Source organism: Populus trichocarpa, chromosome 16 (assembly GCF_000002775.5).
Source record: "Populus trichocarpa isolate Nisqually-1 chromosome 16, P.trichocarpa_v4.1, whole genome shotgun sequence".
NCBI classification, from domain to species: Eukaryota; Viridiplantae; Streptophyta; class Magnoliopsida; order Malpighiales; family Salicaceae; genus Populus; species Populus trichocarpa.
Window position 1 is genome coordinate 5,893,981 of NC_037300.2, and position 24,345 is coordinate 5,918,325.

Consider the following 24,345-nt stretch of genomic DNA (forward strand, 5'->3'; position numbering starts at 1 on the left):
GCAAACAATAATAGAAATATAGACTAATTCAATAAAATAAAAATGGGAAAAAAACATTATGCAAGACTGCACATATTAGAAATATTATTTGAAAATACTTTTTTATTTAAAAAAATAAATTTCATTTATACAAAAGATAAAAAAAAATTATAGATGAATCAGAAAAACTCTTCAAAATTTAAGTGCATAACGAAAAAAAAATTGCATGTAAAATAGGCTATCTAAACAAAATAAAAGAGAAAATAGATATTAATTTAAATATAAATAAACAAATTAGAAAAAAAACCATATAAAAAAGCATTAATTTTAAAAAATAATTTAGAAAGAAAAAAAGAAAAAAAAGCAAAGGCCAAGCACAACTGGGTCTGTTAAGCAAGGCGAGCCTATTTTTTCAAGTCCCGCGAGACTATGCCCTTTTTTTCAGTTGCAACTGGGGTGGATGACATGATTTAAAAAAAAAAACAAACAAGATGATGCATTGCCTGCTGAGGCAGGTAACATATCATCTTATGTGCCTAGATTTCAACCACTATGGTGGCTGAAAAATCAAGGCTTAAAATTTTTAACCCAAAACATCTTAGCAGTCGTGATAAATCTATCCATGATCTCAAAAAAACCATCCCAAAAATCAAAATCAAACCGAGTTTAGATTTATTTTTTTACTAACTTATAAAAGGTATAAAAAAAACACTTAACATATACTCCCCTCATCAAATGGAACAATTTGACACAAACATTGATTATTTTGGTGGCCTAAATCGATGTCAATGATATTTTTCTCTTTCTACCGCTGGAATTCGGCGACTTTTATCTTTGCTCTCTCGACCAGGAACTAAAAATTAACATAAAAGAACTTTTGTACCAAGATTGAATTTGAAAAAAATTGAGGCACCAAAATCGTATAATTCATGTTATTTTTAAAGTTAAAAGACCAAAATGTGTCTTTCCCAAAACTTTTGGCACGCCGCCTATGTTTGAGGTGTTTTTAATTTTGGTTCTTATTCTTCCAATTACACCCTTACCTAATAAATCCAAATCAATTGGCCTTCAATCAGGATCAAATTGCTCAAAATAAAACTTTGAGGACCAAAATAATTTTTTAAAAAATAAATAGAGCCATCACCAATGTTTTGTGAGAGGGTGAACAATGTTGGCTACATAGTATTCACCCTACGTGATTTAGTTTTGAAGTTAATAAACACTACTAGAAAATTAACAAATACAAATAGAAACATTGATGAAATATTTCCATCGGTAAATTACAATGAATTTTACTGACGAAAATATTCTCCCGGTATATACCAAGAGAATTATAGTGGGAAAAGAAAGAATTAAAACAAAGCCAAAAAGTACGATGACATGTTATCTATACCGACAGTATTAATACCATCGGTAAAATCCGTCTGTAAACTCGTTGATAAACTGTTCACTTCTCCCTGACACTATTCATCATGTCATTTATAAAGGGAATCACTGATGAAAATCAGTATTTTTCATGGAGCTCTGGAACTGTTCACTCCTCAATTACACTGTTAATTACTATTCTTTAAATATGAAATCACCGACGGATTGAAAAGTCATCGATGTTAGATGGTGGGTTTATGAAATTTTTTGATTAAATTAAAAATTTAAATTAAATATTACAGACAGAATCACCGACGGATTGAAAAGTTGTCGGTGATATTTGGTGGTTTTTGAAAATTTTTATTAAATTGAAAATTTAAATTAAATATTACAGACAGAATCACCGATAGAATGGTTAAAAATATTAATATTTAATTCTCTTTCGGTAAAATCATCGATAAAATGCCTAAATAAAAAGACTAGAATCCATCATTTCACAACAAACACACCTCCTCCTCCTCTACTTCTCTCTTCCCCTTATGGAAAAAACACCAACATCCTTTTCTTTTTTCTCTTCTCTTCTTTCCTCAACTCCTTCTCTTTTCCTCCACGCTTAGGTATGTCTTCTCATCTTTTCTCTTCTCAGCTTCACTCACAACTACATTAAGATAAGATTTTTTTTTTGCATTATATTTATTATTTTATTTTATTTTTAAATAATCACCGATAGAATTGCATACGGTATTTCTGTTGGTTATATGACAAGCTTCCCAAGGGAAATACCGACAGAATGAAGTGGATAATTTTTTTTGTGTGCTTTTCTAGTCAGTAAATCCATCAGTAATAATATTTTTTTTTATTACCGACAAACTCATAAATAAACATAGAATTATTGATAAAAAATTTATCGACATAGCATATTCATTCATCGTCCCATCAGTAAATTAATTACTGACATAATAATAATACAAATATCGAACGGATGTAAATATAAAAGTTCTAGTAGTGAAAGTACTTTGAGAGTTAAATAAAATGTACGAGTTTAGTTCATAAAATTGTTGACAAATATAGGTAAAAACACACCTACATGCATTGAATAAACTGTACAATCAATTCTTTAATACATGCAGAGTGAAGTGTGTGTATTCTTTTAATTGTGCTATCAAGTAGTATTTAAAGATTTAAAGATTTACATTGAGCACTAAAATGAATACTTAAACTAAATCTTCACTTTGCTTCCTTCTTGGATTTCCGTCATGCTTGTTGATGTGTTCTTTATATAAAACATGTTTTAAAACTTATTCTCAACCAATCATATTATTAGCTTAGTGAGGGTTCTATTATCTGTCTCCATCAACTTGGAAAATGATGTCTTATTCATGCCTGTCAGTAATATCTCAAAATATTCAAAAAGAAAGTTAAAGCATTAATTGTAAGGAAAAGACTTTTGTTTTTTTTATCATGTGTCATGATCATGTTTTTCATCATAATTTATGGTAGGTTGATTGGACAACCTTTTATCATATAATCAATCAAGCACATGGCCATAAATGTGACCTCATAATATTGCCTTTTCTTAGAGAAAATATTATGTATAATGATCATATGAATTATCCTAGGTTATAGTAGCAAGTCTTGACTCTTAATCTTTGCTCCAGGAGCAAAGTCATGCCAACCAATATGCAAGATAATAGCTTTATTATAAACAAAACCATCAATTATAGGTATTATCTTTATCTTAAAGACTATAGGTCCTTCATTTGAAATACCCAAAATATTAGCTAATGTATCATAATCAAATTCAATAAGCTTATCTTACAAGCTTCACAGTAACCCTTAAATATCTAAAAAATATGCATACATATAATTAAATACATCGAGAACTATATGTGTTAATAAATAATAATAAAAACCAATAAATATGACTAAAAATAAAAATTAAAAAAATAAGAGACATATGTAAATTAAGATATTTAATCTCGCAAGCTGTGACATTTACCTAGTTGTGTCTGCTAAATTTATTTATTAAAATAATTTTGTTATTCAAGCAAACAATAATAGAAATATAGACACAAATTAAATTGATCGAATAAAATAAAATGAGAAAAAAACATTATGTAAGACTGCACATATTATAAATATTATCTGAAAATAATTTTTTTATTTTCTAAAATAAATTTCATCTATACAAAAGATAAAAAAAAATATTATAAATAAATCAGAAAAACTTTTTAAAATTTAAATGCATAACAAAAAAAATTATCATGCAAAATAGGCTTTCTAAACAAAATAAAAGAAAGAAAGGGTATTAGTTTAAATATAAATAAAAAACAATTAGAGAAAAAACCACATAAAAAAGCATTAATTAAAAAAAAAAAAACAAAGGCCAAGCGCTACTGAGCCTGTCAAACAAAGCGAGCCCACCGACCCTATTTTTTCAATACCTGTGCGATTGAGTCCTTTTTTTTAGTTGCAATTGGGGCGAATGACATGATTTTTTTTAAAAAAAAAACAAATAAGATGATGCATTGCATGCTGAGGCAGACAACGCCTCATCTGATTTACCTAGATTTCAGCTATTGTGGTGACTGAAAAATCAAGGCTTAATATTTTTTACACAAAATTCATTTTTCAACCTATTTTGACTTGAAACATCTTAGCAGCCATAATAAATTTATTCCAAAATAAATCTAAATTAATTGACCTTTAATTAAAATTAAATTATCCAAAATAAAACTTTAAAAATTAAAATAATTTTTTAAAAAAAATAAATAAGTCCATGAAGGATGTTTGGTGAGGGAGTGAATAATATTTGGTTGCATCCCACGCGATGTAATTATGAAGTTATTAAAGTACTCGAGTCCTCGGTAGAGTTAAATAAAATGTACGAGTTCAGTTTATAAAATTGAAGACAAATATAGGTAAAAAGTAAAAACACACCTACATGCATTGAATAAACAGGACAGTCATTTCTATAAACGAATGCGGAAATTATCTGCATAAAGCATTAGATCGAAATGAAGTATTTTTAAGGTATATCAATTCGGGGTCTGATGGTGTGCATATAATTTGCTTATATTCATGACAAAATTAATGTTTATATTTATTTTGATAAAAAAAAAAACTAAAATAATCTAAAAATTGATGTAACCTAAGTGCTCGATCGCTTCCGCTATATAAATTCCTACTGGAACCGCATCATATCATACCTTGCCTAGTTTTGTATAGCAAACACTGCAAATATTTCTACTGTTCTTCTTCTACTACATTATTTACATGTCTAGCCAGACGTTGATCAGTCCAGAAACAGTTGAGCCCAAGGGCCGAGCAGTGGGAGGCACCGAGCACAGCTGGTGCCGAGCGGTGCCTGGTGGCACTGGCATAGCCGTCTTGGCCATCCTCACATCTAAGCTCCCTCGAAACTCGGGTCTAGAGAATGCTCTCCACAAACTCCAAAATTCTCATCCAATCCTTAGGTCAAGACTCCATTCTGGCAGCAACACGAACACATTTTCCTTCATTACATCTCTCACTCCTTTCATTAAACTGAAAGCATTCAACCTCTCGTCGACTTTCAAAATCCTCGAAAACCCATTGAAACCAAAAAACCAATCTCTCTCACCCCTCCATCTGGTCCTTGAGCATGAACTTAACCAAAACTCATGGTATAACCATAACAAGGCACCATCTTTCATTAATGACATTCAAGATATGTTTTTTGCTACCACCTATGCCCTCCCTAACGAAAAGTGGGTACTGGTTCTTAGGCTTCATGCCTCGGCGTGTGACCGAACCACGGCTGTGTCTTTGCTACAGGAACTGGTGGTGCTGGTGAGTGAAGAGGAGAAAGGTGCTCTGCAGAAGGAAATAGCAAATGAAGAGGAGGTTACTTCAAGTATTGAGGATCTTGTTCCTAATAAGAAGGCTAAGAAGGGTTTGTGGGAGCGTGGGATTGACATGCTTGGTTACTCGGTGAATTCACTTAGGCTAACAAATCTGAAATTCAAGGATTCAAAGTCACCAAGATCTTCTCAGGTGGTAAGGTTGCAGATGAACCAAAAGGACACGGAGAAGATCATCGCTGTAAGTACTAGGACTTGTGTTATTACAATATGCCATTGTTTGTTGCCTTCAAATATCAAATGCTAGTTTCATATGATTAATTTATTTTCTGCATGGAACCCATGTAAGTGAAGGCATGAACGTACTATTACTACACATAGGATTTATGTTTATGAAGATCTGCTAGCGTCTATTCTGAAACTCTCCATTTTTTCATCACAGACAAATTAAACAAGCTGTCTTAAATTTTGTAGGGCTGCAGATCAAGAGGAATTAAGCTGTGTGGGGCTTTGGCAAGTGCGGGATTAATAGCTGCACACAAATCTAAGAGTCGTGTGGATAAACAAAGAAAGTATGCAGTCGTCACCTTGACTGACTGCAGATCAGTTCTTGATCCAACTCTTTCTAATCACCATTTTGGTAAGCCCTCTTTCCGATCATTGTTCACATGCTTGCTTGAATGTGTGCCCACATATAGACATGTAATTAATATAATTTCTCCATGATATTTTGATAAAAAAAACAAGAATAGAAAAAACAACTGGCAAAGTGCACTTCACCTGCACAAATGCTAGATTTCTTTTCTTTTATTTTACAGAATTATATATTATAATTAGGCAAAGTTTGATATCACTCCATATAAGATCATACAAAATTGGCTATATGGCATATTTATTAATAGTTGTTCGATTTTAGGAGTCAATTTAGTTTTATTTTAACCAGTTTTTGACATTGACCTGTCAAATTTAAATAATTTAATAAGTTTTATCTTCTATATAATTTAATAATTTAATAATTTAATATATAAACTTGGTCAGATTAAAATTAAGATAATTATAAAAAAATTAAAATAGTATTATTTTAAACAAAAACAATAGCCGTCGGTTGGCTGGGTGACGCACGAGGTAACCTAACAAGACAATCCAGTGATCTAAGCTTTAAACTATGTCAAACTAGTATAAAACAATTCCATGTGAAATGACCGACATGACTGAAAACATATTCTTAGTTATGAAATAAATATTAAAATGATTAAAGTTTATTATTTATAAATTTTAGAATATTTAATATTACTATCCACTCTCTACATTTATATATTGGGTTTTTATTTGTTAATTTACTTAGAAGATCATTTCAAATTTTTAAGAATTGAGTAAAGCACGCTATCTATAAGAGTTGAATGATTCTATATAAAAAATAAAAATAAAATTGTTCTAAGATATTTATATTTTTTATATGCTTTGTAAATTATTTTAAGGTCTTATTTATTTTTGTGTTTTAAAAATAATTTTAAAAAAAATTAAAATTTTTTTATTTTAAATTAATTTTTTTTGGTGTATTTAAATCATTTTGATGTGTTAATGTTAAAAATAATTTTTAAAAAATAAAAAAGTATTATTTTGATGTATTTCTGAATGAAAAACATTTTAAAAAGTAACTATAACCACACTTCTAAACAGATATAATTAAAATTAATATTTCTAAACCTAAAAATAAGCTTTTAAGTTAGCTGGCTATCAATGCGTGTATTTGAAATGGAAAAGCATGACATAAACGATATCAGGTATTTTGAATTTCTCATTTTCTTACAATAAATAATCAATACGTGCCGTTTGAAGAATTGTAACGATAGACTATATATATTTATGTTTTATAAGTATTTAGTTGAAATAAATAAGATAAATATAAAAATAAAAATTAGATATAGATTTATTTTCATGAAAAAAATATAAAAACAAATAATAAGAGTGAAGTATTTTTTTCTAAAAATAATATTATATCATTTTTATTTATTACATAATAACCATTTCCATCACCATTGTACTATTCACCACTGTTACCGTTGTCACAATCGGATGCGCCGATAATTTTTTTTAAAATATTACTACTTTACTTATTGTTGTGCTGTGGATTGTATTAATTTTTTTCAATCTATTTAAAAATTAAAGAAACAAAGTAGGTGATATTTCATTAATTTGTTATGCCCGGCTCAAAATTGGGTTACCATTGTACATTCTAGTAGTTGAAAAATCACGAGTTAGGGTTTTTTATATTGAAAATTTATTTTTTAATAAATTATTATTAAAACATTTCTAATAAATATTATAAAAGTTTTTCTACACCATTTAGCAACCTCAAAATACTCCAAAAAAAAAAAAGTACTCCAAAATCATCTAAGAAACTCTAAAATCAATCCAACCAAAAAAATTAAAACGAAACTTAATCTTTTTTTTTCAAATGTTTTTAAAGGAAAAACCCACTATCATTGAACTTTTTTCGTCGAATAAAATTTATTGACATCAAGTTTAATTATTTTTGTTTTTGATATCACGATAACCAATCATTTTCTCTTTCTCTTACTATTTTTTAACATCTAAGAAATGAACAATTAGACTAAAATAAAAATTTGTAAATTTGAGACGAGACATATATTTTCTCTATATTTTAATATGGAGTTTAAGTTTATATAATTAGACTAAAAAAAATACAACTTAAAAAAAAGGTTTGATTTATAAAAAAAAAAATAGTAAGAAATTCACCTATAATATAAACATTAGTTAACCTTCAAAGTTACACATTTCAATGCCACCTTATAACGTTTATTCATTACAATTATATTAATAGGGGTAGTTTGGAGTATAGTAAAAGTTATTTTTTAAAATGTTATTTACTTAGAAATATATTAAAAATATATATTTTTTTAAAAATATATATATTTTTTTAAAAAAATATTTTTGATATCAGCACATCAAATTAACGATTAAAAAACACTAAGAAAAAATAATTTAAAATAAAAAAATCAAATTTTAACCAAAAAACAAAATTGAACAATGAGCACTAAAAATAATTAACACAACTCATGTTTTCCTAGATATATTTTTACCATTTATCTTTTCATATTTTCATTGTGGAATTGAATAATGTCTTTTTTTTTCTTTTCATTTTAGCTCTTAATTTCTTTTTTCTAGATTGGATCCTTAGTGTTAAAATTAAAGGCCAATTGCTTCTAGTTTTTAAGCAAAAGAAAAATTGAAAGACAATGGATTAAATTGAAAACATAGAGAAACTAGATGGTCATTTTGAAATTGACTCAAAATATTAATTTTGATCCTCTTAAGTTTTAATTAACTCATCTTCAACCCCTTTGGTTTTTCAAAAGCTCACTTTTGACCCAAAACATCATCTTTTAATTTTCAGTCACTTGTTTGAGGTGAAAGAGAGTAGCCATCGGATCATTCTGATGGTAAAAAAAAAAAAATATTGATTGATACTGATTATAATCATTAAAATAATTAATTTTGGTGTTTATAAGTTTTATTTGAGTAATATTGAACTGTTTTTGAGTTTTCTAAGATAAATATGAATTTTTAAGTGTGTAAAACACCTTTACATGATTTTTCAACAACTATCTGATTGCTGCAATTTGGGTAAATTAAAATAAAAATTAAATTTTTTTAAATAATTTTAAAATACAAAAACAATCAGACATTCTAAAAAGCATGTTAATAGCAGCAGAAGATGACAGCAATATCCTCTGGAATTGAACCAGGTATTTTTTTAATTTATACCTGACCCAGCACGTTCGTGGCCTGATAGCATAAATTAATTGGCGCCACTGCATGCATAGAGAGACGACTAGACCATTACATGAATCCAGTATTAGTTCTCAGTGCCATTAGCCTTACTTGCCATTTCCTTGTTACACTAACCAAATCATTGCTTCTGCCAGGATTTTATCACTCCGCTATTCTGAATGCTCATGTGATGAAAGGAGGAGAAAAGTTATGGGAGCTGGCCCAGAAAACGTACGCGGCATTTGCTAGCTACAAGAATTGCAACAGGCACTTCTCAGACATGGCAGATCTCAACTTCCTTATGTGTAAGGCCATTGATAATCCTGGCTTGACGCCATCATCTTCTCTCAGAACAGCTTTAGTGTCTGTGTTTGAAGATTCTGTGGTAGATGATCATGCTGCCCTGCAGAAGGAAGTCGGTGTAGAGGACTACATGGGGTGTGCCTCTGCTCATGGTATAGGGCCTTCCATTGCAATTTTTGACACCATCAGAGATGGACGGTTGGATTGTGTCTGTGTGTATCCATCACCACTGCATTCAAGGGAGCAAATGCAAGAGTTCATTGACAGCATGAAGAGTGTTCTTGTGGAGGGCTGCAACCACGTTTAGAAATGAAATATTTTAATTATGAGCTTATTAAAAGAGGGATGTTTTTCTTTACTTATCGTTAAGTGATTCTTAGCTTACTGTTATTTTGGTTGTTCCTCTCCCTTGAGCTGATGGACACTCTTTAAAAAAATATTTTAAAAAATAATTATAATCGTATTCCTGAAATAATGAAGGATGCAGGGTACCATTAATTTCCTATTTGTCCTAGACTCTCCTAGATTAGTGGAGCTCCATTGGGCTGCTAAAAAATAATAGCAGTACGGCACAATCTGATCAATATCAATCTCCTCTGATCTGTCTTTGTCTGGGGGTGGAATTATGTCCTTTGAACAGTAGCTATATGAAAAGCTGGTTTATTTTTATGTTTTAGAAATATTTTATTAATTTTTTTTTTTATATAAATTAACTTTTTATATATATATTTATATAATTTTAATATATTAATATAAAAATAAATTTTAAAAAATAAATAAAACAGAACACCCTTCCTTTATAGTCTTGGTAATTTAGAGTGTGTTTGGTATTGAGATAGTGGTTGTGATTTGAAAAAAAATTGTTTTATAAAAAGTATTTTTAATTTAGGTTGATTTGAAAAAATAGATGTTTGGTTAAAACTGTAGTTGAAATTGAGGTTGAAAAAAAATAGTTTAATGTGTTTGGGTAAGAATGCTTTTGAAATTGAGGTTATAAAATAATTTTAAAAAATATATATATATTGATGATTTTTAATTTAAGTATTATGGATTTAACTATTGCTATTATATCATGAAATAAATCATACTTTATATAAAATATTTTTTATTATTTCTTGAAACCATTTATAATTCCATTATGTACGAAATACATTCGACAAGAACTAGAGTTTTCATAATTTTTTTAGCGTGTAATAAAATTAGATAAAATATTATCATGTATAAAATTCACTCTAAACTAGTTTTTTTAAAAAAAAATGTTAAAAAAATTAACACACTAAAAAAAAAATTAACACACTAAAAAAAAATGTCCACACAGTACAAGTGAGAATTGCACTGTTCACTATTTTTAGTGAACAGTGCAATTCTCTTGCACTGTTCACATGAACAGTGCATCACTATGCATTGTTCATGTTAATTTCACTGTTCATTGAACAGTGCAATTAACCTGAACAATGCAAAAAAAAAAAAAAAATTCTTACTTTTCAAATACTGTGTTTCCAATTAAAAAAAAAGGTGAAATCTAGTGAATAGTATATTTTCTTTTTTCTTTTAACCAAACAGTTGCAATTGTGTTTTAAATAAAATTCAGCATCGGCCGCAGAGCCAAACGGGTTCTTGGTCATTTAAAAGCCTGTTTGGCTCTGCGGTTGAACCTGCGTTTGATCAAATTTTAATTTTTTTTTTGCTAAAATTGAGTGCGGTTTGTACTTTTTGGATCGTTTTGATGTGCTGATGTCAAAAATAATTTTTTAAAAAATGAAAAAACATCATTGACATGTATTTCAGCACGAAAAGCTATTTAAAAAGCAACCACTACCACACTATCAAAAGTCATTTAATGCTCACAAGGCCACGTTTGCTTATTTATGCAAGGCGGCTCTTTATTGATTGTTGCAGTCAAAGAATACTGGAACTTAGAAAGATATAGCTAGGAACTTCCTTAGGCATGTGCCTTGCAAGGGACCGTCCACTTTTCTTTGGCGTGCACGTGGCATCCTTGTGCCTTTAGGTCCTCTATTTACAAGCTTGGCCCTCGAAGTGTGTACGATGCTGGCTTAGGTCAATTGAAAAAATTGTTTTAATATTGGTACTAGGAAGGAGAACCCGGCATTGGGAATTAAACAAGTCTAAAGGTTTTATGGAAATTTAGTTTGTTTTATTTTTAAATTGACAAAGACTAATGTTCTCATGCACAATACTTTTTCTAGACTATTTCCAAATCTAGTGTTTACAAGGAAGGTTGCTACGATCCCCTTGCACATAGTATGTGTTTAGTAATTTAAAATAAGATAAGATCCAAAAAAAAATATTTAACATTTTTTTTATTCTAATATAATTTTTTTATTGTATAGTTTTATAATATCGAGCACAACTTTTAATTTGATTGGACTGAAATTTTACCAGGAATTTCTAGATATATTATTTTATATTAAATTGAAATTTCATGTTAATCGAAGTTAAAGAAGTTCTTACAATATAAGTCAGCAAATGCAATATAAATTTTGTTATTTATTGATTTTCGACTTGTGAACTTCCTATTTTGAAATGTTTCTTTTCCTTGTTATGCAAATATATTCAACAACTTATTTTCAGGAGTTTTTTAGTTATACAAGGATCTTTAATAGACAGCAACATAGTTTCTAAGTGCGGCAATAATTTCTTTAATGTTTCAAAATCGTTTTCTTACAACAATTTCTTATTTATCATAGCTACACAAGGAAATAAGAGCTGATGATATTTAATGACATAATATTTTGGGGGTTTCCACATTCTCCAAGGAAAATAAGAGGCAACAACTATTACAAATATTTCTATACTTATTTAAGGAGGTTAAAGTTGGTTTTGGGCTGATTTTTTCTATTGTATAGTTTTATTCTAAAAATTATAATTTTTTATCCGACCGTTTAATCGGGTTAAGATCTTACTAGATGTTTTTTGAGGTTTTTTTTAATAATAGGTTAAAATTTTAGATCAATCAGATATTAAGAAGATCTTAAAATCAAGTTTAGAAGCTACTACACGAGTAACATGGGTGGTGGGTCTGCAATTTGTTTGAAATGTTCATTTTAATCCCATATTTTTTTAAGCTATTAGGTAATCGGTCCCTGTAATTTCTAAATATTACATTTTGGTACCATACTTCATTTCTCTCTTTTTTAGTTCTTTTGCAGTAGAGGAGAGAGAGAGGGGTCGCCGGATTCTAGCTTGGAGAGAGAGTTATCGTTGACAATGATTCCGACTACTAAAACAATTGAAATTTTGTGTCAAATGATTTCATATTACAAGGAGAGTTAAAATGATGTGTTTTCTTACCTTGAAAACATTTTAAAAAACATGTTTGAGCTCCGAAATATTTTTGGTTTCGGGTTGATTATGAGTTTTACAATGTTTTTTTGCATTTTTTTTAAGGACATGGATTGGTTAGACAACGTTTCAAGGATGTTTCATAGGTGTTTTTGGTAAAAAAATGGATTGAAAATAGATTTTTAGGTTGAAAAAACAAGAGTCCCATTTTTTCGGCCACCACAGGCAATTATAGATGACGCGTCGTTTATTTTTTGGCAAAGAATTGGGGCAGGCTACATTAACTTCAGAAAAAAAAAAAAAGCCTGCATGGGGGCTCTTTCTTTATAGGTCAGACGCTCGGCCTGAGTTACCAGGCCTACAACACCTTGCCTCATTCTTCTTTGTTTTTTTTAATTCTTTTTTTTTAAAAAAAAATTACTACTTCTTACATGTATTTTTAAAAATAACTTTTGCATTTATGTTTTGATTCATATACATTCTTGTAAATTTTTTGGATTATTTAGTCTTTTTTAAATAGTGATTATTTTTGTTATTATATTAAGTGTGTTTAGATTTTTTATGAGGTTAGTGTGATTCATTTATATTTTCTATATATTTTCTATAGATTGTTTTTTAAATAAAAACATTTATTTTTTAACAGTATTTTTAATATGAGCAGCATTGCATAAAATTTTCTTTCTTTTATTTTATTTAATAAATTTTATATACGCGTCGATTTTTATTACAAATTGATTTTATTAAATAAATTTATTAAACATAACTAGGTAAATGAACCATGTTAAATATTCCAGCCTCCATCTATTTTTAATTTTTTAAAAAATTTTCTTTTGTTTATTGTTAATGATTTTTTTATTTATATGAATAATTATCAGTTTATTTTATTAGATAATAGTATGATTTTTTTAATTTATACTTTAATTTTTTTTAAAAAATAACCTGCATCCCTAAAGTTTTTTTTAAAGAGAAATTTCCGAGCCGCGGGTCAAATAGTGTAATCAATATACGTTGTGATCACTCATCTATATAATACCATGGAACCTGCAGCACCGAGCACTCGCCTGTATCCAACCTCTCCTTGGTTTAAATCATCTGCATTTTCTTCCGTCATGCATCTAAAAACTCTTTAAATGTTTTCATTAATTATTTAATATGTTATGGGATTTTCAAATGTCGTGGGTGTTTGGTCTAGTGGTATGATTCTCGCTTCGGGTGCGAGAGGTCGCGAGTTCGATTCTCGCAACACCCCTCTTTGATATATCCTGCCCTTTTTCGCTATCACTCCTTTACTGGACCATCATGGGCCTTTGTGGCCCATAGATAGAACCCAATCTTGGGCTTCAAATTTTTAGGGTTATACAAAAAGAGGCAAACAAATGCAGTGCCCCTTCAATCGAGCGCTCGTTCTCCTGCTTTCTATCGCGACCAACAAAAAAAAAAAAAAAAAAGAGTCCATCAAAGTCTTCGTTTCAGTCATGAGCAGATCGGGGCAGCCACCAGATCTCAAGAAGTAAGCATTTTTTTCCCTTCTTTATAGTGGCTAGTTGGTTAATTTCGTTTTGAGCTGTATCTCTCTCTAATTGTTCTTTGTTTTCTTTTTACAGGTACATGGATAAGAAGCTTCAAAGTAAGCTCTCCTCAACTCCCTTTTATTTTCTCTGTTTTTTATTCACAGTTTGTGTATGCTGGTAAATAATAGAAGTATCAGATGGAGAATTTTAGGTTTGATATTATGTGTAAATTCTTTATCTATATATAATTTTTTTAGTGGTTTTCTGTTGGAAAAATATATCTGTTTTGCAACATAAAAGAGTGTTGCTTCTCATTTTTTTTTTTTTTAAATGTTTGTGTGAACTTCTTGTTGGTGGATTCAGTTGATAACAACCGAGAAATTTGTTGTCTTGAATTGATGTTTCGTTGTTTAATGCGGTAAGTAATTGATAAGCTTGTTAGAGACAAAGAAGTTGGTTTGTAGCTGTATTTGCTGTGGTTAATTTTTGTACCTTGTTATAATTATTTATTAGCGACTTATTTTTATTTAGAATCCATAAGAACAGCTCGGGCGTGAAATCAGCTCCCCAGATATGCAGAAATAATCTTTAAGTTACTTTTTGGCTGGTCTTTGGAAGTCTGAAGGGTTTAGAAATTTGGTTAAAATCTTCAATTGGTTTAAGAACAGGAAATCAGCTTATGAGAGCAGGTATATATGTTCTACTAGTACTAAATTGATGAATGTACGTGCTGGAGTTTTTGAAGGAAAGATTTATGGTGTTTGGTTTGGATACTGTATCTGGACGTCCAGGGTAGAACAGTAGAGCTTTTGGGGTTCTAGCTTTCTGATGCCGGCTTCAATATCTTGAAGCTATGAAACGTCAAAGTGAAAATGTAAAATTGCATGCAAAATTAAATGAATAATTATAAAATCTGAGCCTCACCCCTGGGATTGCCTAGGCAATCATGTTCTTAAGCAAGTTTTCAGAGCTGCTTAAAATTCTTCAAAACTGATATTCCACTCAATTAGGAGTTTGACATTGATGTAAAATGGAATAAAGCACATCGATAAGAGACCTTGTGCAAGAATTGTTGATAAACAACTATTGTACAGAGGAAACAGCCCTGTACTCAGTTGAGAATTTCCATCTTTAATTGGTTTATTTCCGACTGGTTTTCTGGCCCTTTAAGTTACCTATTAACGCTCTATTTGTCTGTGTTTTATGTTATCATGATATTTGAAGAAGTTGATTTTTTATTTTTTCAAATGCAGTCAAGCTGAATGCAAATAGGATGGTGGTCGGAACACTCCGTGGGTTTGACCAGTTCATGAATTTGGTGGTTGACAACACTGTGGACGTGAATGGTGATGAGAAAACTGACATAGGCATGGTGGTGAGTCACCGTACACCATTTTTCTTTTCCAGTTTATTTAAATCATTACTTAAGAATTTTTCTCCAATTATTGGCCCATGTTTTTTTAATTTAGTTTCACTTTCTTTCTGCAGGTGATCAGAGGCAATAGTGTTGTCACTGTTGAAGCGTTGGAACCTGTGACCAGAACGCAGTGATGAATGGTTTTGTACTCGTAGCGTTCTAGGATGGCTTTAACTCTTATGCTTTTTTACTCAGATGTGTACACTTGTATGAGATGAAGAAGTTTAATATTTTATGACGCAATGAAGGTCATATGAATCCTTTATTTGACCAGTGATTCTTGCTGTCCCCCCCTCCTTTTGAAACATACTAGTATTTCAGCTCTAGATATTGAGCTAGCGGGCTAAGGGAACGTTTGGGAACGCTGCTGCAGCTGTGTTTTCAAAAAATTTAAATTTTTTTTTTTTTTACTAAAATTTAATATGATTTGTATGTTTTGGATTGTTTTGATGTGCTGATGTCAAAAATGATTTTTAAAAAATAAAAAAATATTATTGGCATGCATTTAGGCACGAAAAGTTATTTGAAAAGCACCCGCAATCACATTACCAAACACACTATTAAACTGTTATTGATTTGAATTTTAATATTATCAACATGCCTTGGCCTGATTTTTTCTCGGGGGTTAATCGCCAGGTGATATACTTGGGATAAAGACAGTTAACCCGTTTAGTGTTTTTCTGTGGCTAGACCCGCTGTGAAGCCAATGCATTCAGACTCCTTTTGCTGCTGTCTTGCTCATCAAATACCTTGAGTGCCTAGGCAAATCATTCTTAGCAGACCACCACTTGTGTCTTTCTAATTTGTTTAGTTGGATTGGCTGCTGATATTCTTACTCCCATTGCTCCGCAATGGATCTTTTTATTTATTTTTATTTTTCTATCATGAATGTTCCGCCATTTTCGAATCTGCCAGTGCAGAAGTCTGGACATCCGTGAACCTTGTGCTAGTTGGTGAAGGGAAGCATTCTATCATGTCTACGAGTCTGGTTGCCTGTCATTCCTTGATTGCTACCACATTAGCAAATGTTGGCCATTGCTATCACGGACTGCATGAATCTTGAAAATTCTAGTAATTTCCAGATTGGCATAAAACTTGAGTTCTGTAATGTCAGCACTTGGTATTCCTTCTCTTAAAAAGTGAACTTGAAATTTCCAGTTCGGCTTGAGTGAGAAGCAATCAGAGGGGTGGATTATTGATGCAGGTTGCTTCATATTTACAAGCTTAACCATCTTGGGGCTCCAATCCCTTTCCAATTCTTGGTGTGGTTTGCAAGTATGAAGGCTTCAAGGACGTTCGATTTTAAATTCAGCTTTCTAATATTTCCAAGAGATTGTAATCAGTAGTGGTCCTTTTTTCTCCTTCTCGAGGGATTTTTGTTCCTTTGCAGTGGAATAATGTAGTGATGAAGCTATCTGAGATCACTGAACACAAACCAGAGTCTTGCACATTCTCGTTTCTCTAAGCGGTTTCTGACATGACAAAACCGATTTTCAAAGTTCTTTTTCGGATGGGGTTTCGCCCACCAGGAAAAGTGTTCTTACAGAATCTTTTTGTGTCTCGGGTTAGCTGACAATCAGCTGCAAGCTAAACTGAGTTTGAATTTTGAAACAGTGACTTTATGTGGACGAGTCACAAGCATCCCAACGGCATAATCCTCGGAGAGTTTCTTTCTTTGTATAGTATATATCTTCCTCAGCTAGTCTGTGCTTTCGCTTTACTTTTCCTTGCAGTTCTGGGCTGTCCTATAGCCCCCACAAAACGCTTGGTGAATCTTTCTTTGCTTAACCGTACATGTGCTGTTTGTTGATAACACATCCAATATACACATACTGCCTTTTGAATCAGTACAAAGTGCTACTATGTAACATTCCATATTTGGTAGGGATAATCACACAGCTTTTGCTGCAGACAACTCATCCAACATCCCAGAATGGAATTTTCGAGTTCCGTTAGACAACTATCTAGTTGAAAGTAGTTTTGGGTGGAAACATGAAAATTGAGATTAAGGTTTTGATGGGATTTTTTAAAAAGTAGTATACTTTGTCAAAAGTTTTGGTTAGATAGCACAGACTAAAAAAGTATTTGAAAAATAACTCAGTTTTAATAAAAACATGATTGATAATAATAACTTTGACAAAGATGTGATTAGAAACAATAACTTTAACCAAAATATCAAATCCTAAATACAAACTCTAAACAATACCAATCATGTATTGTTAAAATTAAGTTAGCTTATAGTTTGACTTTTTGGTTAATGTCAATGTTTCCAATAACATCTTTGTTAAAATCATTATTATCAACCATTTTTTTATTAAAAATTATGTTATTTTTCAAATACTTTTATGACTTGTGCTATTTTGCCATAACTTTTGGCTAAGTGTGCAAGAAAGGAAAAATACTTGATTTTGATGCCACAATTATTTTTGCTGAAGCAACACTTCCACTCCCCTCCCTTTTCTTTTAGGTAGTGTTCTGTTTGGTTATTATCCCAAGATAGAAGAGATCGAGGCAATAAAAACAAAAATATATTTGGTTGAAATAACAAATATATATATATATATATATATATATATATATATATATATATATATAATGTCCCTAAAATAATTTTAGAGTGAATTTATGTGCTTTCAAAATAAGAGGTGCAAATTTTTTTTTTTTTTCCAGAGACAATATTTATTATTTCTTATTCCTAAAATATCATTGTAAAAAATTTTCAATTTTAAAAGTATTCAACTAAGACTTATAATGATAAAAATGATTATTATCATAACTTTAAAACCCAACTTGGGGGTCGATCTAGGGCAATGGTCAGGTCATGGGTTGAGACAGTCAATCTGGGTTGACTCGAGTTAATATAAGAATAAAGTGATTATTATCATAGTTTTAAGACTTAACTCGGGGGTAAACTTAGGGCAATGAGCAATGAGCAATGGTCAGGTTGACCATTGACCTAGGTTAATATAAAGATAAAAGATCATTATCATAATTTTAAAATTTGACTCGGTGGTCGACTAAAGGCAAGACTCAAGTCACGAGTTGAAAGGGTCAACTCGAATCAATGTAAGAATAAAAATAGTCATTATCATAATTTTAAAACCCGACTTGGAGGTCGACTCAGGACAAGGCCCAATTCATTAGTTAGGAAGATCAACCCAAATTGAAATGATGATGATTTTATAGTTTTAAAATCATTATCATAGTTTTAAAATTTAATTCAAGGGTTGCCAAAGACAAGTCTTGGGTCATGGGTTGAAAGGGTCAACCCAGGTCAATGTAAGAATAAAAATAGTTATTATTATAGTTTTAAAACCCGACTTGGAGTGATGCAATCCAACCATCAAAGGATCCATTGGAGATTCCAGTTGGTCCAGTTACTAGGCTTAGGGCTAAGAAGTTCAAAGAAGCTTTCAATGGACTTCTTCAAGATACATGGACTAAGGTGGACTTCAGGATTTGTAATAATAAAGAGGAAGCCTTGATTAATCTGATTTATATTTAAGAGGGGCTTGTTGGTGGAACCAAGACCATTACACAAGGATTGAGAGAAGAAGACTAGATTCAGACAGTTTGACCTTTCGTTACTCTTTTGATCATAACTGAAGCTACATATTGAATTTTGATGTGCTTTCAGTTGGGATGAAAACTAAACTTCCATACCTTTCCAACGGTATATGACATGCCTTTTAATTCATTAAGACGAGAGAGAACTATCCGTTTTCAGTTGGATTTTGATGCTACTAGACAGAATGCTGAAACAACGAACTTATCTTATTTAATTAGTTGGGCTATCAAACTTTATTTATATTGAGAGGAGACATTTTGTTTGGGTTTTAGACTTATTTATTTTAATAAATTTGAGCTAGTTTTAGCTTGAGTTGATTATTATTTAAATTGGGTTCATGTGAGACCTATTAGGGAAACTAGGGTTTTGACTTGAAGTTTAAATACTTTTTAGGAATAATTTCAGATCAAACTTTTAATGATAATTTAAGCATTGTAGCCGACTTTTTAGTTGCTCAATCTTGGTTCTTGATTGAACTTTCAACTCTTTAAAGAATTGACCATTCTTTGTTGTGAATTTATATTTTCTTTGCTCGTCTTCAGGTGTAGGCGTTGTGATCGAGTTGGTTTATAGTCTTGTTGTCTTGGAGCAAGTCTTCCATTGTGATAACCTCATTCAAATTTCAACAAACTTGGATTAGATTGATCTTGAGATCGCGAATTCTATTAAATTCCGCTAGGGTTCACATCATGCAGGTTGACCCGGGGCAAGACCTATTTCATTGGTTGGGAAGGTCAACCCAGGTTGACTCGATTATATGTAAGAATAAAATTAATTATTATAATAGTTTTAAAACCTGACTCGAAGATCGACTCAAGACATGACCCGATTCACGAGTCAGAAGGGTCAACCTAGGTTGACCGGAGTCAAAATAAGAATAACAATAATTATTATCATAATTTTTAAAATCTGACTCGGGATTCAACTCGAGATAGGACCCAGGTCACTAGTTAAAAGAGTCAACTCGGGTCAATATAAGAATAAAAAAATGGTTATTATCATAATTTTAAGATTCGACTAGGGGTCGACTGGGGACAAGACCCGATTCACAGATCAAAAGGGTGAATACACGAATAAAAATGATTATTATCATAGTTTTAAGACTCGACTAGGGGGTCGACCTGTGACAAGACTTAATTCACAAATCAAAAGGGTCAACACAAGAATAAAAATAGTTATTATCATAGTTTTAAAACCCTACTCGAGAGGCGATCTGGGGCAAGACCCAGTTAACAGGTCTAAAGAGTCAACCTAGGTTAACCCAAATCAACATAAGGATAAAAGTGATTATTATCATAATTTTTAAATCTGACTTAGGGGTCAACAAGGGCAAAGCCTGGGTTACGGGTCGATATAGTCAACTTGGGTTGACCTAATCAACATAAGAATAAAAGTGATAATTATCATAATTTTAAAACCGATTCACGAGTTGATTTAGGGCAAGATCTGGGTTACGAGTCGGGAGGGTTAAACCTTCATCTATTTTTTCTTAATTCCGGACCGGTTCAGGTCCTGAGTTGACCTGCCGAACTAGTCTGAGTTTTATAACTAATGTTATTATAATATCATTAATTTCAACATTAAATATGAATTAAAGTAAAAAAATTCTAATAATTTTTAAAAATATATAAGTTTTTATTGTAATACATGTTAAGGGTAAATCAAATTTTTTCATATTTTATTTTCTCTTATCCATCATAACCAGATAAAATACAAAAACAATCATTTTATCTTATTCATAACTACCAAACATAATTATATTTGTCTTTTTTATATCTTATCTCTATTGTCTCCCTTGTTAGGTCTTTTATGGATCGCCTTAGTGATTCCTTTTTATTATTTCCACTCTTCATGATATGTTTTTATACTTTCTTGCGAAAGGGACATGGAAGTAGAATGGAGGAGTCCTAATAATAGCAAGTTAGTGCTTCGAGCACCTATATTATTGAATTGTTAATTACTTTCATAATTGCACAGACTCTTTGTAGACTTTTTTAAATACTTTTCTTTTTTCTGTTAGGTTATTATTTCAAGGCAACTTCCTATATGCTTTTCCTGAGTGTTTTGGTATCAAGGGTAAAATGTTTTTAAGAAATATTTATATTTTTTTTATAATAATTATATTTTAGAAAAACATTTAAAAACAAAAACCACCGCAGACCAACAACAGATCTTCTACCAGCTAGCTTTCTCTGCGTTTTCCACCGAGGAAGGGACAGATCTAAGAGCTTTGAGCTGGTTAGAACCTTGGTGTTTCATGTTAGGTAACTGGTGGGACCTGAATGTTGACATTTCTACAGTAAAGTACTATAAAGAGTTTAAGCCTGGGACTAAGGTGGTCCTTTCCTTACTTTGGTCTCACACCGAAGACAAGCCTTCTTTATAGAGATGGCCCCACTGACTTACCTGTCTTTCCATGTTAATTAAAACCTCTCACTAATGACCTGTTTGGTTTTCTCACAACCTGTTCAATTTACTCAAGGCATGTGAGATTCTTCATTTTCCTAAAATCAAATCCCAGATTCAGTTGTTTTTCCTTTACAACGAGGAAAAACAACTGGATAATGAAATGGATTTTCATTTCATTATCCAGTTTGTGTCCAGACAACGACACAAACTGGATAATGAAATGAAAATCTATATTCATGGTTGATGAGCTTAGAAGGATGCAGAAATACCCTTATACATCAAATTCGAATCATGATTTTACAAATTGTTTTCCTATCTGTCGTGTTGATGAATCACCCTTGTGGGTTGAACCAAATTTTGATAAAAAAGAACAAACATGTCATAGAACTCTATTTCATTTTACCATGAAGATCCATCGGACAACATATTATTCAAAATTCATTGGATGCGTCATTTTATTTTATTTGATACAAGTTTTTTTTTTGTCAAATTAGTACAATAAATGTAAAAAATTGATGAAATAACACCATTTAAAAAAGATTTAGTGAAATAACACACTTTCACATTGTCGCACTTCAAAAGCATGACATTTATTAAATGTCGCTATTTCTAAGCGCGACAAGATAAGTAAATGTCACGTTTATGAAGCATGACAAGGTGAAATCTCAATTATTTGACTCAACCGGTATGCCAATTGAGTCTAGTTGTATTAACCGGTCCACCGTTTCATATAAAAACCATAATTTTATGAACTTTTTTCTTTCAAATACATTATATGAGTCAAAGTATATATCTTTGTCTAATTTGTATATTAAAAAAATAGATTCCAATTAAAATTTCAAAAAGTTATTATTCACACAGTAGTTGTCCTCTGTTTTTCAATGTCAATGATGCAGTCACACTTGTGATAACGAGTGATTTTAAGCAGTTAAGTATGAGTCTGTCATAACTAAATGAGGATCTGCCCCAAATAGATTACGTGGATGACCTAACAGATGCATTTATGGATCAGTGGGATAAGTTTAGGTCCAAGATGAGGTTTGATCGTGCCATACCAAAATAATGGATAAAAAAGGACATTACTTTTGATTTGAACGTTGGATCACGCTCAAATTTTTTCAGGAATTTCCAGAGGTCGTTTTCTTTATAGTATCCACTGAGTTGCTACGCGAACCGTCAGATCTTTAGATATAAAAAATATCATCGAGACCCCCTGATTTTGGCAGTTTTGAGATTCTCCTTGTTATTTTCGAAATCAAACACTTGTTTTACCAACCATTACGAACCGATCGACTGATTGAGTTAGATAATAGTACATTTTCACATTGTTGCGCTTCAGAAACACGATATTTATTAAATGTCATTATTTTAAAACACAAAGCAAAAATATATTAATTTTCTAAATCTTTTTCAAATAATATTATTCCACTATCCTATAGGGGGGCAATATTTTATAGAATATTGTGAATAATGAGACAAATGTGGTAGCTTTAAAATGAATGTGTTTGGTATTGTGGTAGCTTTTCTAAATCTTTTTCAAATAATATTATTCCTCTTTTGGTATTGTGGTAGCTTTTGTGGTTGTGGTTTGAAAAAAGTTATTTTATAAAAAATACTTTTGGTTGAGGTTGGTTTGGTATTTATATATGTTTGGTTAAAACTGTGGTTGAAATTGAGGTTGAATAAAAAATAATTTAATGTGTTTGGTTAAAAATGCTTTTGAAATTGATATTATAAAATAACTAATATATATATGGTTTTTAATTTCAAGATTGTAAACTTAACTACTGCTATTACATCATGAAATAAACAATACTTTATATAATATATTTTTTGTTGTTCCTTTAAACTATCACGTACGAAATCCATCTGACAAGGACTACAGTTTCCATGGCTTCCTGATCGTGTAACAACATCAGGTAAAATATCATCGGAACAAAATTGAGATTGCGATCAAATTCTGCAAATGCTACGTCATCAAGCGATCCCCGTCTAATGAACTTATGTAGTGTCATTGATTAATGTTACACACTAATTTTTTTTAATAAAATACAATATCTGAGAAATTTTGTTGGAATTTTTTATTTTACTGGGTTGAACCGGTCCAACACATACCCGGTCCGGCAGAACAGTAGAGACACTCTCCACTGTTTACGTGAACAATGGAGAGTGAATTATAATTCACTCTCCACTGTTCACTTTGCAGAATAGTGGAGAGCAACCCAAATGAAGGCGAAGAGCAGCGCATGGGAAGGGGAAGAGTAGTGCAAGTGAGCAGTGAAGGGGAAGGGGAAGGGCAGCGCAGGGGAAGGGAAGGGGAAGAGCAGCGCAGGGGAAGGGGAAGAGCAGCGCATGTGAACAGTGAAGGGGAAGGCCGATCATTCTCCACTATTCACATGCAACGTGAACAGTGGAAACGAGGAAGCGGCTTGAAGGTGAAGGAGAAAGAGAAGGACATCGTCTTCAACTGTGTCCCCCATACCAGAGAGAGAAGCAGAGGAGGAGAGAATCCAGTAAGCACAAAGAACAGAGAAGAGGAGGCAACATTGGTTAACCAGACCATTCCTCACCATCATCTGTCAAGCAGCAGCTTGAAGGTGCTTTTTGCTACCCTGCGGCTGAAATGTAAAATAGTCATGGGTCCCACCAATAGTAATTCGTGTTTCACAGTAACCAAACAATTTATTTTTGTGGTTTCTTCAAAACACAGCCGCTGCCGCGTAGACAAACAACCTCGTAATGTTGATGCAGTTGCAACTCAGGTTTGCTTTTCCAAGAGGGACTTGGGTATGTATAAAGACTGAGCGGCCTGCATTCTCTCTGTACCCATCACTATTATGGGTATATAAG

General features: G+C 31.4%; 2 protein-coding genes and 1 non-coding gene across 3 annotated transcripts; all 3 read left to right on the plus strand.

Annotated features, from left to right (window-relative positions):
• Positions 1-4,440: 4,440 nt before the first annotated feature.
• Positions 4,441-9,791, plus strand: LOC7467574 (uncharacterized). Its single transcript, XM_002322783.4, has 3 exons — positions 4,441-5,427; positions 5,661-5,826; positions 9,137-9,791. Exons 1-3 carry the CDS (start codon positions 4,621-4,623, stop codon positions 9,589-9,591), a joined length of 1,428 nt encoding a protein of 475 aa, XP_002322819.4. The 5' UTR covers positions 4,441-4,620; the 3' UTR covers positions 9,592-9,791.
• A 3,976-nt stretch (positions 9,792-13,767) lies between these two features.
• TRNAP-CGG (transfer RNA proline (anticodon CGG)) lies at positions 13,768-13,839 on the plus strand. The gene has a single exon. It is a non-coding gene; the product is annotated as a tRNA-Pro (tRNA).
• Positions 13,840-13,951: 112 nt separating this feature from the next.
• Positions 13,952-15,791, plus strand: LOC7465260 (probable small nuclear ribonucleoprotein G). Its single transcript, XM_024587441.2, has 4 exons — positions 13,952-14,100; positions 14,195-14,217; positions 15,355-15,476; positions 15,590-15,791. Exons 1-4 carry the CDS (start codon positions 13,967-13,969, stop codon positions 15,650-15,652), a joined length of 342 nt encoding a protein of 113 aa, XP_024443209.2. The 5' UTR covers positions 13,952-13,966; the 3' UTR covers positions 15,653-15,791.
• Positions 15,792-24,345: the final 8,554 nt, after the last annotated feature.